This window comes from Salmo salar, chromosome ssa15, assembly GCF_905237065.1.
Source record: "Salmo salar chromosome ssa15, Ssal_v3.1, whole genome shotgun sequence".
Lineage (NCBI taxonomy): Eukaryota > Metazoa > Chordata > Actinopteri > Salmoniformes > Salmonidae > Salmo > Salmo salar.
Window position 1 is genome coordinate 15,794,038 of NC_059456.1, and position 16,703 is coordinate 15,810,740.

Sequence of the window (16,703 nt, forward strand, 5' to 3'; positions counted from 1 at the left end):
GTTTTAAAAATACATCTGAACTGTAGATCTTGGCTTGCCTTTGGTTGGTGACCACTGGTGTAGATGATTGTTCAAAGCTGTTTTCATGCCTTTATTTTCGTGCTTTTGAATGGGTTCTGCAGTGAAGCAACTGAAGTCTTGGCCTGGTTTTTACAGAAAGAAATATTTTTATAATGTAAAAAAACATCTGGGTAGATTATTGTTGCAGTTTTGTTTATTTTTGTAATGATAGATTGCTTGCATTTTAATCAGGCTTATATAATTTCACACGAAGAATTCGGTCTGGGGTTTTGACAGGGACACTGACATGAACATTTCCTAAGACCTTGTCATCAAAAATCCCCCCTTTGCGCGTTCAGTCAGACGTGCTTTTCCAGCTGCAGACCGTTTTATTTTGAGGTTCCTCCTATCCAACCGAAGTCTGTAGTGGAGAGAAGTTTAGCAACTCAACTCGCTGAGAGAAGCGAGTCCCATTTTCCTTTGGCAGGAGAGCTGAAGCTCACTAGCCGTGCCGAACAGAACCTGAGCAAACCGACAGACCGACAGAGTCTCTCCGGTGGAGGAGACAGGAGAGCAGAGTGGTGGTATTGACTCTTTCCCGTGTCCGCTGGCTGTCTGCTAACCATAGTCTGTTGTGATGCGCATTCCCGTAGATCCCAGCGCCACGCGGAGGTTTAGCCCACCGTCCAGTAGCCTCCAGCCGGTCCCGGCTAAGATGAACGAGCTCAACACGCCGTCCGGGACCGGGCAGGACAGCACGGTGCCAAGGCTGCGCCTGCAGGAGAACCGGAGCATGGCGGAGATCATAGCGGACCACCCGGCCGAGCTTGTCCGGACTGACAGCCCGAACTTCCTCTGCTCTGTCCTGCCTTCTCACTGGCGCTGCAACAAGACGCTGCCCGTCGCCTTCAAAGTAAATAACACTCTCTTATAGTATTGTGTACTTTTGTATTGAACAGAAATGTAACACTTTTTTTAGACAACTGTATTCGTTCTATTGAATATTGAGAGAAAAGGTCTGACTGAATTCCTCTTGGCGTTTGGGTAAAATACATGTGTTTATGTTTTTATAAAATATTATTGCACTGCCCTTAAATGCGCTTTACTATTTAGGAACTTGAATATCCGTTTCTGTAAGAATCTTTGTGTAAAGCAGATCTGCATAATTTGCCGTTGTAGTATTTCAGCAAATTAGAGTTAGAGACATAAAGACGAACCGTGCGTCTTTCAGGATAAAAATTAACAAAGAATTATTGTTTAAAGTTTATAATTGGGAGCAGCGAGGCGCAGAACGGAGACATGTTTTAAACGTTTATATGACACATCTCTGTTATTGTCTCTGTATGTGAGACAGGCTGACAGACAGGCTGGTGGACGGGACATTAGAAACATGCTGTTGTGTCTCTCACCGCCATTAGATATTATCCCCACCTTGTACTTATTGATATAATTATATTTCTCTCTATTCAAATTAACTTAGAAAATGGGGGCCATTTTTTTTTACAAATGTTCTATTACATTTTTGACACTTAATTGTAATTGAATTCGACAACATAATTAAGTGAAATGCATGCAGCTTCCGTAATATTACCAGTAGCCTACAGTAAATAAACCATAAAATGGTTTGATAGAAGACATGTACGTGTATGTTTTCCCTCGCAATTGTAAAACGTCATCTATTGGTTGGAAATGTACATAAATAATAACGGATGTTGATTTTTTAGGCCTAATGCTTCACAGGCATGACAGGAAGCACCCGTTTTATTACCTTCCATTAAAACAATTCATAGTTGATTTTTGATGTGTACATTTTTTTTGCTGTTGTTGTTGTTTTGGCTTTATATGTTTCCTTTTGGTATATTGTTGTTGGCATCGCCGTCAAAGGCCGATATCAGCTACCGCTGAATACTGTTCAATAAAGGCCTTTCAATACAATACTAATATCATTTAAACTGACAGAAGGTTAATCTAATCTGTATTTTAACTATGTATATTAAATATGTATATTAACTATGTATATTAAATATGTATATTAAATATGTATATTAAATATGTATATTACATCTGTATATTGAATATGCATTTTAAATCTGTATATTACGTGTTATTACAGAGATCAACGGCCCTGTCATACTACCCAATCATTAGGTGTTTATAATAAGCATTTCTCATGTTATTACACGGAGTTCTTAGCTGTAGTTCCAGCGTTGTAATGCAACGTGTTAACCTGGAGTCATGGTACTAAATCAGATAATATATCTGTCCTCCAGCTATCCGGGGATTAGACTAAACACTATGAAGGAATGACTCTCTCCCTCTACAAAATGGATTCACTTACATGTCTTGTGTTTTTAAGAGATTTTGAATTTTCTCACAGTAAATTAAGATAATTTTTTGGGATTCATATTTCTAGAACTGAACCTCAGGAATATTTTGTTAGTGAGAAGGCCTCAGCCGCACAAACTTTTTACCAAGAACAGGTCCTCATGGAAATATATAACACATGGAAATATATAACACATGGCCTCATGGAAATATATAACACATGGAAATATATAACACATGGAAATTTATTACACATGGAAATATATAATACATGGAAATATATAATACATGGAAATATATAACACATGGAAATATATAACACATGGCCTCGTGGAAATATATAACACATGGAAATATATAACACATGGACATATATTACACATGGAAATATATAATAAATGGAAATATATAATACATGGAAATATATAACACATGGAAATATATAACACATGGGAATATATTACACATGGAAATATATAACACATGGAAATATATTACACGTGGAAATATATTACACTTGGAAATATATAACACATGGAAATATATTACACATGGAAATATATTACACATGGAAATATATAATACATGGCCTCATGGAAATATATAACACATGGAAATATATAACACATGGAAATATATAATACATGGAAATATATAACACATGGAAATATATAACACATGGAAATATATTACACATGGAAATATATAATACCTGGCCTCATGGAAATATATAACACATGGAAATATATAACACATGGAAATATATTACACATGGAAATATATAACACCTGGAAATATGTAACACGTGGAAATATATAACACCTGGAAATATGGAAATATATAACACATGGAAATATATAACACATGGAAATATATAATACATGGAAATATGGAAATATATAACACATGGAAATATGGAAATATATAACACATAGAAATATATAACACATGGAAATATATAACACATGGAAAAATGGAAATATATAACACATGGAAATATATAACACATGGAAATATATAACACATGGAAATATAATACACATGGAAATATATAACACCTGGAAATATATAACACCTGGAAATATATAACGCATGGAAATATATAACACGTGGAAATATATAATACATGGAAATATATAACACATGGAAATATAATACACGTGGAAATATATAACACATGGAAATATATAACACATGGAAACATATAACACATGGAAATATACTACACATGGAAATATATAACACATGGAAATATATAACACCTGGAAATATATAACACATGGAAATATATTACACGTGGAAATATATAACACATGGAAATATATAAAACATGGAAATATGGAAATATATAACACATGGAAATATATAACACATGGAAATATATAACACATGGAAATATGGAAATATATAACACATGGAAATATATAACACATGGAAATATATAACACATGGATATATATAGCACATGGAAATATATAACACATGGCCTCATGGAAATATATAACACATGGAAATATATAACACATGGCCTCATGGAAATATATAACACATGGAAATATATAACACATGGAAATATATAACAGATGGAAATATATAACACATGGAAATATATAACACATGGAAATATATAATACATGGAAATATATAACACATGGAAATATATAACACATGGAAATATATAATACATGGAAATATGGAAATATATAACACATGGAAATATGGAAATATATAACACATAGAAATATATAACACATGGAAATATATAACACATGGAAATATGGAAATATATAACACATGGAAATATATAACACATGGAAATATATAACACATGGAAATATAATACACATGGAAATATATAACACCTGGAAATATATAACACCTGGAAATATATAACGCATGGAAATATATAACACGTGGAAATATATAATACATGGAAATATATAACACATGGAAATATAATACACGTGGAAATATATAACACATGGAAATATATAACACATGGAAACATATAACACATGGAAATATACTACACATGGAAATATATAACACATGGAAATATATAACACCTGGAAATATATAACACATGGAAATATATTACACGTGGAAATATATAACACATGGAAATATATAAAACATGGAAATATGGAAATATATAACACATGGAAATATATAACACATGGAAATATATAACACATGGAAATATGGAAATATATAACACATGGAAATATATAACACATGGAAATATATAACACATGGATATATATAGCACATGGAAATATATAACACATGGCCTCATGGAAATATATAACACATGGAAATATATAACACATGGCCTCATGGAAATATATAACACATGGAAATATATAACACATGGAAATATATAACAGATGGAAATATATAACACATGGAAATATATAACACATGGAAATATATAATACATGGAAATATGTAACACATGGAAATATATAACACATGGAAATATATAACACATGGAAATATATAACACATGGCCTCAAGGAAATATATAACACATGGAAATATATAACACATGGAAATATATAATACATGGAAATATATAACACATGGAAATATATAATACATGGAAATATATAACACATGGAAATATATAACACATGGAAATATATAACACCTGGAAATATATAACACATGGAAATATATAATACATGGCCTCATCGAAATATATAACACATGGAAATATGGAAATATATAACACATGGAAATATGGAAATATATAACACATGGAAATATATAACACATGGAAATATATAACACATGGAAATATATAATACATATCCCCATTAGTTCCTGCCAAGGCAGCAGCTTCTCTTCCTGGGGTTTATTATGGATCCCCATTAGTTCCTGCCAAGGCAGCAGCTACTCTTCCTGGGGTTTATTATGGATCCCCATTAGTTCCTGCCAAGGCAGCAGCTACTCTTCCTGGGGTTTATTATTGATCCCCATTAGTTCCTGCCAAGGCAGCAGCTACTCTTCCTGGGGTTTATTATGGATCCCCATTAGTTCCTGTCAAGGCAGCAGCTACTCTTCCTGGGGTTTATTATGGATCCCCATTAGTTCCTGCCAAGGCAGCAGCTTCTCTTCCTGGGGTTTATTATGGTTCCCCATTAGTTCCTGCCAAGGCAACTACTCTTCCTGGGGTTTATTATGGATCCCCATTAGTTCCTGCCAAGGCAGCAGCTTCTCTTCCTGGGATTTATTATGGATCCCCATTAGTTCCTGTCAAGGCAGCAGCTACTCTTCCTGGGGTTTATTATGGATCCCCATTAGTTCCTGCCAGGGCAGCAGCTACTCTTCCTGGGGTTTATTATGGATCCCCATTAGTTTCTGCCAAGGCAGCAGCTACTCTTCCTGGGGTTTATTATGGATCCCCATTAGTTTCTGCCAAGGCAGCAGCTACTCTTCCTGGGGTCCAGCAAAATTAAGGCGGTTACACATTTTAATAACATTACCATACATTGTAGAATAGTGAACGCAGCCCTGTTAGTTTATTGTGGTTTGTAGTATAGTGAACGCAGCCCTGTTAGTTTATTAGGGTTTGTAGTATAGTGAACGCAGCCCTGTTAGTTTATTAGGGTTTGTAGTATAGTGAACGCAGCCCTGTTAGTTTATTAGGGTTTGTAGTATAGTGAACACAGCCCTGTTAGTTTATTAGGGTTTGTAGTATGGTGAACGCAGCCCTGTTAGTTTATTAGAGTTGGCCGTATAACACGAATGTCTTGCAACCCAAAGGTTGCATGTCCAAATCTCATTATTGACAACTTTACAATTTTAGCAACTTTGCAACTGCTTACTACTTTTTAGCTACTTTTAAACTACTTAGCATATTAGCTAACCCTTCCCCTAACCTTAACCCTTTTAGCTAAGTACTAATCTTAACCCTAACCTTAACCCTTTCAGCTAAATACTAATCTTAACCCTAACCTTAACCCTTTTAGCTAAGTAATAATCTTAACCCTAAACTTAACCCTGACCCCTAGAGCTACACTTAGCCACCTAGCCACCTAGCTAGCGTTAGCCACAACAATTTGTCATTTTTAATCATACGAAATGGATGATGGACATCCACACATACCGGCAGGGCAGCCTAGTGGTTAGAGCATTGGACTAGTCACCGAAAGGTTGCAAGATCGAATCCCTGAGCTGACAAGGTACAAAATCTGTCACTTTGCCCCTGAACAAGGCAGTTAACCCACTGTTCCCCGGTAGGCCGTCATTGAAAATAAGAATTTGTTCTTAACTGACTTAATTAAATAAAGGTTCAATAAATACCATATGAAATGTAACACATCGTACTGAATTCAGTGTCTTAGATTTACATACAGAATGATAGGAAATGCTCTGAAACGGCTTTGAGAAAATAGTAATTTTAGTTTGAATTCCATTTTAGCTGGGTGCTGCTCTGAAACAGTGCTGTATCTATAACTGGGTGCTGCTCTGAAACAGCGCTATATCTATAACTGGGTGCTGCTCTGAAACAGCGCTGTATCTATAACTGGGTGCTGCTCTGAAACAGCGCTGTATCTATAACTGGGTGCTGCTCTGAAACAGCGCTGTATTTATAACTGGGTGCTGCTCTGAAACAGCGCAGTATCTATAACTGGGTGCTGCTCTGAAACAGTGCTGTATCTATGGTTCACCAAACCATTTAATAGTGTCAGGAATGATCAAATGGCTGAGGTGGTTTGAATAGGGTTGAACTATACCGGAAAACCTGCAAGGAATTTCACTAAATTAGGTCTGAAGTTGATTTGAGTCCGTCCTCCTCCTCCTCTTTCACTCTCTTCATCAATCTTTTCTTCCTCTCCTCCTCCTCCTCCTTCCCAGGTTGTGGCGTTGGGAGAGGTGACTGATGGGACGGTCGTCACGGTGATGGCAGGGAACGATGAGAACTACTCAGCGGAGCTGCGGAACGCATCTGGGGTGCTGAAGAACCAGGTGGCTCGCTTCAACGACCTGCGCTTCGTAGGCCGCAGCGGACGGGGTCAGTGTCTATATTACCTAGATCAGTATCTATATCTCTTCATTATGGCCCAACCTTTGTAGAATGCAGACCATTTTCAAACTGAATTTGAATTATTATTATTTTTTTTGTGTGTTGAAGCATGGTGCCATTATTTCTGATCTGTGTTGGATCATGGTGCCATTATTTCTGATCTGTGTTGGATCATGGTGCCATTATTTCCATGCCTCTGCCAGTAGCCTTAACCTTAAGGTGCTGGACCTGGTGAATCACAGAGTGCTTGGGGTCATAACTAATCATTTACATTTTTGTCATTCAGCAGACGCTCTTATCCAGAGCGACTTACAGTAGTGAATGCATACATTTCAATTCATTTCATACATTTTATTATTTTTTACTTTTTTTAACGAACTGGCCCCCCGTGGGAATCGAACCCACAACCCTGGCGTTGCAAACACCATGCTCTACCAACTGAGCCACAGGGAGGCCAGGTATAATGCAAGACCATTCACCCCTCACTGTGAACTATACAACACGGTGAAGCAGCCCTCCTTCCTTCCAAAACACACTGATACATATTTGTGTATGAGGCAGTGCTTGGACTCCTCCGTACATAATGTATCTTTCCTTCTCACTAACAACATCACAATCCTACAGCCTCCGCTGTGTCAGTGCTGTCATTCACAGTTCCTAGGGCAAGGACTGAAATGGGGAAACAATCCTTCTCCTACAATGCTCCTTGGTCTTGGAACAAACTACAAAAGACTTTCAAACCTGAGGAGAGGGTGTCTCTGAGTTTAAAACGTTGATAGAAGACAATATAATTGAACATTGTGATTGTTTTTAATGTTTTGTATTGAAGTGTTGTGTTCTTGTGTTCTTGTGTTATGTGTACACACTGACTACTTCCTGCTGACTACTTCCTGCTGACCTCTTGACACGTCCCCCTCCAAAAAAAGGTTTCTAACGTCAAGGTTTCTAACCGTACACCGTACTGACCTCTTGACAGGTCTTTTTCTGGTTAAATAACTGAACTTAGTGTCTATATCTAATACCTCTATATTATAAAAGAGGTCAGTGTCTATATATATCTACCTCTACATTATTAAAGAGGTCAGTGTCTATATCGCTATATCTATACCTCTATATTAGTAAAGAAGGCAGTGTCTATCTCTATATCTATACATCTATATTATTAAGAGGTCAGTGTCTATATCGCTATATATCTACCTCTACATTATGTAGATGTAGAGGTAGATATATAGAGATATAGACAATAACCTATATTAGTAAAGAGGTCAGTGTCTATATTGCTATATCTATACCTCTATATTAGTAAGGAGGTCAGTGTTTATGTCTCTATATCTATACCTCTATATTAGTAAATAGGTTATTGTCTATATCTTTATATATCTACCTCTACATTATTAAAGAGGTTATTGTCTATATCTCTATATCTATACCTCTACATTATTAAATAGGTTATTGTCTATATCTCTATATATCTACCTCTACATTATTAAAGAGGTTATTGTCTATATCTCTATATCTATACCTCTACATTAGTAAATAGGTTATTGTCTATATCTCTATATATCTACCACTATATTATTAAAGAGGTTATTGTCTATATCTCTATATCTATACCTCTACATTAGTAAATAGGTTATTGTCTATATCTCTATATATCTACCTCTACATTATTAAAGAGGTTATTGTCTATATCTCTATATATCTACCTCTACATAATTAAAGATTGTCTATATCTCTATATATCTACCTCTACATTATTAAAGAGGTTATTGTCTATATCTCTATATCTATACCTCTACATTATTAAAGATTGTCTATATCCAGGGGTGAAAGTACATTTGTCCCCGGAATGGGACCTCCTATGTGCAAGCATTTGCACCCAAAAACATTTTACATTCTGGAAGTTCTGGCGCCCCAGGCGAGACACAAATTTGCAACACCCCTCCCTTCCTCGCTAAACTAGAACAGTGCATGTACAGCAGGGATCTGAAATAGGTTTGGCCTCGGGCCAAGTCTTTCCTCAGCTACTAGTCGGCAGAAAATAAAATAATAGCAGCCCATTCATATGCCTATGCTACAAATGAAACAGCATGTTTAACACACCTGCTTTGTAGGTTATATAATCCGTTTAATAGGGAGGTTAATGTCTATACCATATCCTAATATTTTCTACCTGAATTACACTGATAAAATCACCAATGTTTCTGTTAAATTAGTTTGTAATATTTATTTGTGCGTTGATTGTGGAAAAACAGCTTTACAATCAAGAGAAAAATGTTGCTCCGAAAAAAAATCGACAAGAGAAAAGTGAATAATAAAAGTAGCCAGGTTAGACAGAGAAATAGACCTTCTACCATTCTCCAATGTCAAACCACGGTGTCTTGTCTGCAACCAAATGGTTGCTGTTTGAATAAATATTACACATCCTTATTAATCTAAGCATGGCACTTTCTAAAGTGACCCTTTGCACCCAGAGGAGAGACTCGACCGACGTAATAATAGGGACAGAATAGCAGAGTCAAATTTTTGTCTCCTGGAAGGCCGCAGCTCAGCTTCAGCAGGTCACGGAAGGGAATCAATATATCCTCATATGCATCAGACACATCTTTTATGGGCATTTTAAAGATTTTAAAGATTGTTATAGAATGCTTCATATTATCTGGATAATTTTTATATATTTATTTCAAAATATAAAGCTAACAATGGGTATCCTTTTTGCCCCTTTTTTTTAACAAAGGGTATGGCATACCCTTACTCAATTTGAGCCCTGGTGTTATTCAAATCCATCAAGCTCTTCCTAGACACGGAGGTATTTAAGGAGTGAATGGTGACGGTATTGGAGGATTTGACTATACTGATAAATCTATGGATAGAATGATTTGTTTCTGTCAAAATTCTCATTTTTTGTTTTTATTGGAAGAAATAGGCTCCAACAATGCCCTCTTGTTGTAGTGAAGGCAAATTAAAAAGAAGACAATTGTTGAAATGAATTACTTTCAGCACCATTTGCTGTCCACATCTGTGTGATTATACCGCATTTGCTCCAAAGATGATGTCTACCCGCTTTGGCTTTATAGTTGATTTTCTCTTTTTGCACTCTCTCTCATTAAAAGTCTGTCTCATGACATTGTAATACATTTGGTCTCCAGTTTATGGGCTACAGAAAAAATGTCATAGAGTACTTATTTTTCTACCGTAGGCTACATAACGTCTGTTAAATTAATTTCATGCTGTGTTTGTGGAGCGCCGCAATGCTGCGTCTCTCCAGCAGCAACCTGGGGAGGCACGCCGGGCCTGGACAAGCTGCGTCTCTCCAGCAGCAACCTGGGGAGATGCGCTGGGCCTGGACAAGCTGCGTCTCTCCAGCAGCACCCTGGGGAGGCGCGCTGGGCGTGGACAAGCTGCGTCTCTCCAGCAGCACCCTGGGGAGGCACGCCGGGCCTGGACAAGCTGCGTCTCTCCAGCAGCAACCTGGGGAGATGCGCTGGGCCTGGACAAGCTGCGTCTCTCCAGCAGTACCCTGGGGAGGCGCGCTGGGTGTGGACAAGCTGCGTCTCTCCAGCAGCACCCTGGGGAGATGCGCTGGGCCTGGACAAGCTGTGTCTCTCCAGCAGCAACCTGGGGAGGCACGCCGGGCCTGGACAAGCTGCGTCTCTCCAGCAGTACCCTGGGGAGGTGCGCTGGGCGTGGACAAGCTGCGTCTCTCCAGCAGTACCCTGGGGAGGCGCGCTGGGCGTGGACAAGCTGCGTCTCTCCAGCAGCACCCTGGGGAGGCACGCCGGGCCTGGACAAGCTGCGTCTCTCCAGCAGCACCCTGGGGAGGCACGCCGGGCCTGGACAAGCTGCGTCTCTCCAGCAGTACCCTGGGGAGGCGCGCTGGGCGTGGACAAGCTGTGTCTCTCCAGCAGCACCCTGGGGAGATGCGCTTGGCGTGAACAAGCTGCGTCTCTCCAGCAGCACCCTGGGGAGATGCGCTGGGCGTGGACAAGCTGCGTCTCCCCAGCAGCACCCTGGGGAGGCACGCCGGGCCTTGACAAGCTGCTTCTCTCCAGCAGTACCCTGGGGAGGCGCGCTGGGCGTGGACAAGCTGTGTCTCTCCAGCAGCACCCTGGGGAGGTGCGCTGGGCGTGGACAAGCTGTGTCTCTCCAGCAGCACCCTGGGGAGATGCGCTGGGCGTGGACAAGCTGCGTCTCCCCAGCAGCACCCTGGGGAGATGCGCTGGGCGTGGACAAGCTGCATATTTTACATCCCTGCCGTGATGCCACTGGCTGAGAGAAGTTATCATTGTTTTTGGTGCAGAATAATGTGAGGTGTTATGTGTTCTTGAAGGTGCATCTTGGTCAGTTTAGCTCAGAAGATTTCTCCCTGGTCAAACTTCAGCTCTAGGTGACTGCCTAATCCTGCCTAACGGGCGGCCGGCCCTGTGGCATAGTTATGTAATTATATTTACAATCCCTCAATAGCATCTCTGTGGGCCTAGTCATTTGTCATTGAACTTTTAAAATGTGTTACCTTTTATTGTGGCATAAACACACTGTTTTCATCTGATTGTCAAACAAACATTTCAAAGGGATCCTTCACTAGGCTTCCAGCCCATGTTCATCCACTTGCAACAGCCTCTAAAACAGTGGTGAAATGGAAAGAGACAAGACACCACCAAGCGTCATGACATTTGTTGATTGTTTTCAGGGCAGAATTAATGCAGCTGTTCTTGGAATTAATGCAGCTGTTCTCGCGCATCTCGGTTTCAGACACTCATCTCTGCCTTGTCAAAATGTCAGTGTTCTTGTCAAACCACATCCCATTTTGGAGCGTATGCTATACCACCCGTTTTCAAGTCCATTTGGCTTATTTTTCATGCTTCTGACATGCGGTAATGATTCATAGTGGTGTAATGATTCATAGTGGTGTAATGATTCGTAGTGGTGTAATGATTCGTAGTGGTGTAATGATTCATAGTGGTGTAATGATTCGTAATGGTGTAATGATTCGTAGTGGTGTAATGATTCATAGTGGTGTAATGATTCGTAGTGGTGTAATGATTCATAGTGGTGTAATGATTCATAGTGGTGTAATGATTCGTAGTGGTGTAATGATTCATAGTGGTGTAATGATTCGTAGTGGTGTAATGATTCATAGTGGTGTAATGATTCATAGTGGTGTAATGATTCGTAGTGGTGTAATGATTCGTAGTGGTGTAATGATTCATAGTGGTGTAATGATTCATAGTGGTGTAATGATTCGTAGTGGTGTAATGATTCATAGTGGTGTAATGATTCGTAGTGGTGTAATGATTCATAGTGGTGTACTGATTCATAGTGGTGTAATGATTCGTAGTGGTGTAATGATTCATAGTGGTGTAATGATTCATAGTGGTGTAATGATTCATAGTGGTGTAATGATTCGTAGTGGTGTAATGATTCATAGTGGTGTAATGATTCATAGTGGTGTAATGATTCATATTTGTGTCATGATTCAGTGGTGTAATGATTCATAGTGGTGTCATGATTCATAGTGGTAATGATTCATAGTGGTGTAATGATTCATAGTGGAGTCATGATTCATATTTGTGTCATAATTCAGTGATGTAATGATTCATAGTGGTGTAATGATTCGTAGTGGTGTAATGATTCATAGTGGTGTAATGATTCGTAGTGGTGTAATGATTCATAGTGGTGTAATGATTCGTAGTGGTGTAATGATTCATAGTGGTGTAATGATTCATAGTGGTGTAATGATTCGTAGTGGTGTAATGATTCATAGTGGTGTAATGATTCATAGTGGTGTAATGATTCATATTTGTGTCATGATTCAGTGGTGTAATGATTCATGGTGGTGTCATGATTCATAGTGGTGTAATGATTCATAGTGGTGTAATGATTCATAGTGGAGTCATGATTCATATTTGTGTCATGATTCAGTGATGTAATGATTCATAGTGGTGTAATGATTCATAGTGGTGTAATGATTCATAGTGGTGTCATGATTCATATTTGTGTCATGATTCAGTGGTGTAATGATTCAGTGGTGTAATATCCAACAGTTTCCTGGACCTTTTATTTTAATTATTGTGATAGGCTCATATTTGACAAGTTGTGATAGGCTCATGTTTGACAGGTTGTGATATGCTCATGTTTGACAGGTACCAGGTACACCAGGTGCCCCCAAGACAGTACAAAAATGGAAAATGTCTATATATTCATATCTATCAATTCTATCTATATTTGATTATCATGGATGTGAATTGATAACTAATATTTAGCTTTTTTGCATTACTGAAATATTTTAATATTAGTCATCAGTAATAATACTGGAATAAACCAGTGAGAATGATATTAGCTACATTTAGAGTACATAAAGAGGCAACCAGCTCATTTAAGCTAACGTATACCCAAATAATACATTATTGCATGAAATTACTTTAGAAAGGGGAACAAGACAAGGATGTCCTCACTCCCCCTCCTGTTTGCACTGGCAATTGAACTGCTTGCAACAAAAATTAGACAGGACCCAAACGTAGCAGGTGTCGGTATCGGTAAACATGAATATAAACAAAACTTATTCGCAGATGATATCTTGATATACCCGACCAATATTGAAATCTCAATGCCTCCTTCGCTAGAAATATTTTGAGAATAGTCAAAAATCTCAGGATATAAAATTAACTTGGGATTTAAAAAATAATAATTGGCAAGAGGAAAAATTAAAATAATAACCAGATATGAAGTAAGACCCACTGATCAGATAAAATGCTATTTCGCTCTAAATAAACAAACAACAGACTTTCAGCACGCATATAGGGAAGGACAACGGACGGTGTCCTTTAATGGAAGTGTAAGGACCGACGCTTGAGTAGAGAAGCAGGTACGGGGAGTCAAACATTTAATCGGAACAGACATGGAACAAGACAGGAACAGAGTCAGCATACGGGTATACAAGGACATACGACAATCAATGTTTAAGCGGGGTCAGAGCGGGGGAACAGACAGATATAGGGGAAGTAATGACAGAGGTGATTGAGTCCAGGTGAGTCCAATAATTGCTGATGTGAGTGATGAGGGAAGGCAGGTGTGCGTAATGATGGTGGCAGGAGTGCGTAGTGCTGGGGAGACTGGCGCCCTCGAGCGCCGGGGGGGAAGAGTGGGAGCAGGCGTGACAGTACCCCCCCCCAGGGGCGCCACCCAGAGTCCCACCTGGGCGAGCCTGACGGGCCGTCCGAGGCACGGGTGCTGGACAAGCAGGCTGGGTGTGAAACCCTGACAAACTGGGAGAGGCGTGAGAGCCTTGCGAGCCGGCTGAGGCATGAAGGCCTGTCGATCCCGCTGAGGCGTGGGAACCCGATGATCCAGCGGAGGCGTAGCAGCCTGAAGAGCCAGGCTGGGTGTAAAAACCTGATGATCCGGCGGAGGCCTGACGTGGGATGGGCGTCTTCCGAGCCAACCGAGGCAAGAAACCTCTCGAGCCAGCTAGGGCGTGACAGCCCGACGGGCTGGCTTAGCACCCCCGGTTCCATCGGGGGTGGCCCCCAGACCCGACGTCACCATCAACCGGAAAGCCAGCACTCCCCCATGCTTCGTTTGGTGGCTTCAGCATTCTGTAAGGACTGACGCTGGAGTAGACAAGTAGGTACAGGGAGTCAAACATTTAATCTGAACAGACATGGAACAAGACAGGAACAGCGTCAGCACACGGGTATACAAGGACACACGACAATCAGTGCAGAAGCGGGGATCAGAGCGGGGGAAAAGACAGATATATGGGAGGTAATGACAGAGGTGATTGAGTCCAACAATATACACGTCAGCTACTACAGCAGGTGAAATCACTGAAACCCTTAACAAAGAGCTGGGAGACCCATAATGGGGACCCATAATAAACCGCAGGAAGAGTAGCTGCTAATGGGGACCCATAATAAACCCCAGGAAGAGTAGCTGCTGCCTTGGCAGGAACTAATGGGGATCCATAACAAACCCCAGGAAGAGTAGCTGCTGCCTTGGCAGGAACTAATGGGGATCCATAATAAAACCCAGGAAGAGTAGCTGCTAATGGGGAACCATAATAAATACAATTTAGAGGTAAACCAGCATGGTGGAAAAGGGGCTATGCTAAAAGCCTACTAGTGGTTAGCTAGTTAGGGTAAGCCGATTTAGGGCTCCTGAGTGGCGCCGCGGTCTAAGGCACTGCATCTCAGTGCAAGAAGCAACACTACAGACCTGGTTTGATTCTAGGTTGTATCACAACTGGGAATTGGGATTCCCATAGAGCGGCGCACTATTGGCCCAGCGTCGTTAAGGCTTGGCCGGAGTAGGCCGTCATCGTAAATAAGAATTTGTTCATAACTGACTTGCCTAGTTAAATACATTTTTAAAATGGCTAAAACTCTGTTTTTTTGGCCGATGGTAGCTATAGCTAGCCACATGCTAACCTGAGTGCTCCTACTAGCAGCTGTAAATCCAGGTATAATGCCTACCACAAACATTGGCTACTATAATATCCTGCGAGTTATATCGGGAAATAAATGTCAGGCTGTTCAGCTAAAATAAAGACCTTGAAATAAACAATTACTTTAATTTGATTGGTATTTGACCATTCATTTCTACAAAACGAGCAGTATTATGTTGAAGGAGTTGTAGTAGCTAGGTTTCTTGCTAGTTAGCCAGTAGCTAGGTTTCTTGCTAGTTAGCTAGTAGCTAGGTTTCTTGCTAGTTAGCTAGTAGCTAGGTTTCTTGCTAGTTAGCTAGTAGCTAGGTTTCTTGCTAGTTCGCCAGTAGCTAGGTTTCTTGCTAGTTAGCCAGTAGCTAGGTTTCTTGCTAGTTAGCTAGTAGCTAGGTTTCTTGCTAGTTAGCTAGTAGCGAAGTTTCTTGCTAGTTAGCTAGGTTTCTTGCTAGTTAGCTAGTAGCTAGGTTTCTTGCTAGTTAGCGAGTAGCTAGGTTTCTTGCTAGTTATTTAGCTTATTCTATCCTCCACAACATGCTAGAACCATGTGAGTGGGCCAGTCCTTTTCTTATGGCATGGTGCTCTTAGATACAGTAGCTGGCTACCTTAGTTTTTTTATCATCTACTAGCAACATAACATGACAAAACTCTTTGGGCACTTTAATACTTACTTACCCGATTCACATCCATCACTGAAGCCGCCCGCTGTGGACTTCGAGCCTACATTGACTGTGGGCAAAGAAAAGTTTTTTTAGCATCAGCTTCATGTTGAACCCACTCTTCCACTGTTGGTAGCCCTCATAATCGCTTGTTACAAAGTGAGACCTGTAAATAATAATAATAATAATTTGGTGGGTGCTTATATTTGTCCTATTTCACATATGTACGAGTGTGATACACGTGTGCTTT

The 16,703-nt window shown here is 39.8% G+C and overlaps 1 protein-coding gene and 1 non-coding gene across 2 annotated transcripts in view; one reads left to right on the top strand and one right to left on the bottom strand.

The window, feature by feature from the left end:
* Positions 1-16,703, top strand: part of LOC100286411 (runt-related transcription factor 2) — a 143,754-nt gene that overhangs the window by 63,417 nt on the left and 63,634 nt on the right. Inside the window, exons 2-3 of the mRNA XM_045695491.1 lie at positions 654-913; positions 7,189-7,345. Coding sequence (XP_045551447.1) covers positions 654-913; positions 7,189-7,345 — 417 coding nt within the window. The remainder of the gene's footprint in view (positions 1-653; positions 914-7,188; positions 7,346-16,703) is intronic.
* Positions 7,738-7,812, bottom strand: trnaa-ugc (transfer RNA alanine (anticodon UGC)). The gene has a single exon. It is a non-coding gene; the product is annotated as a tRNA-Ala (tRNA).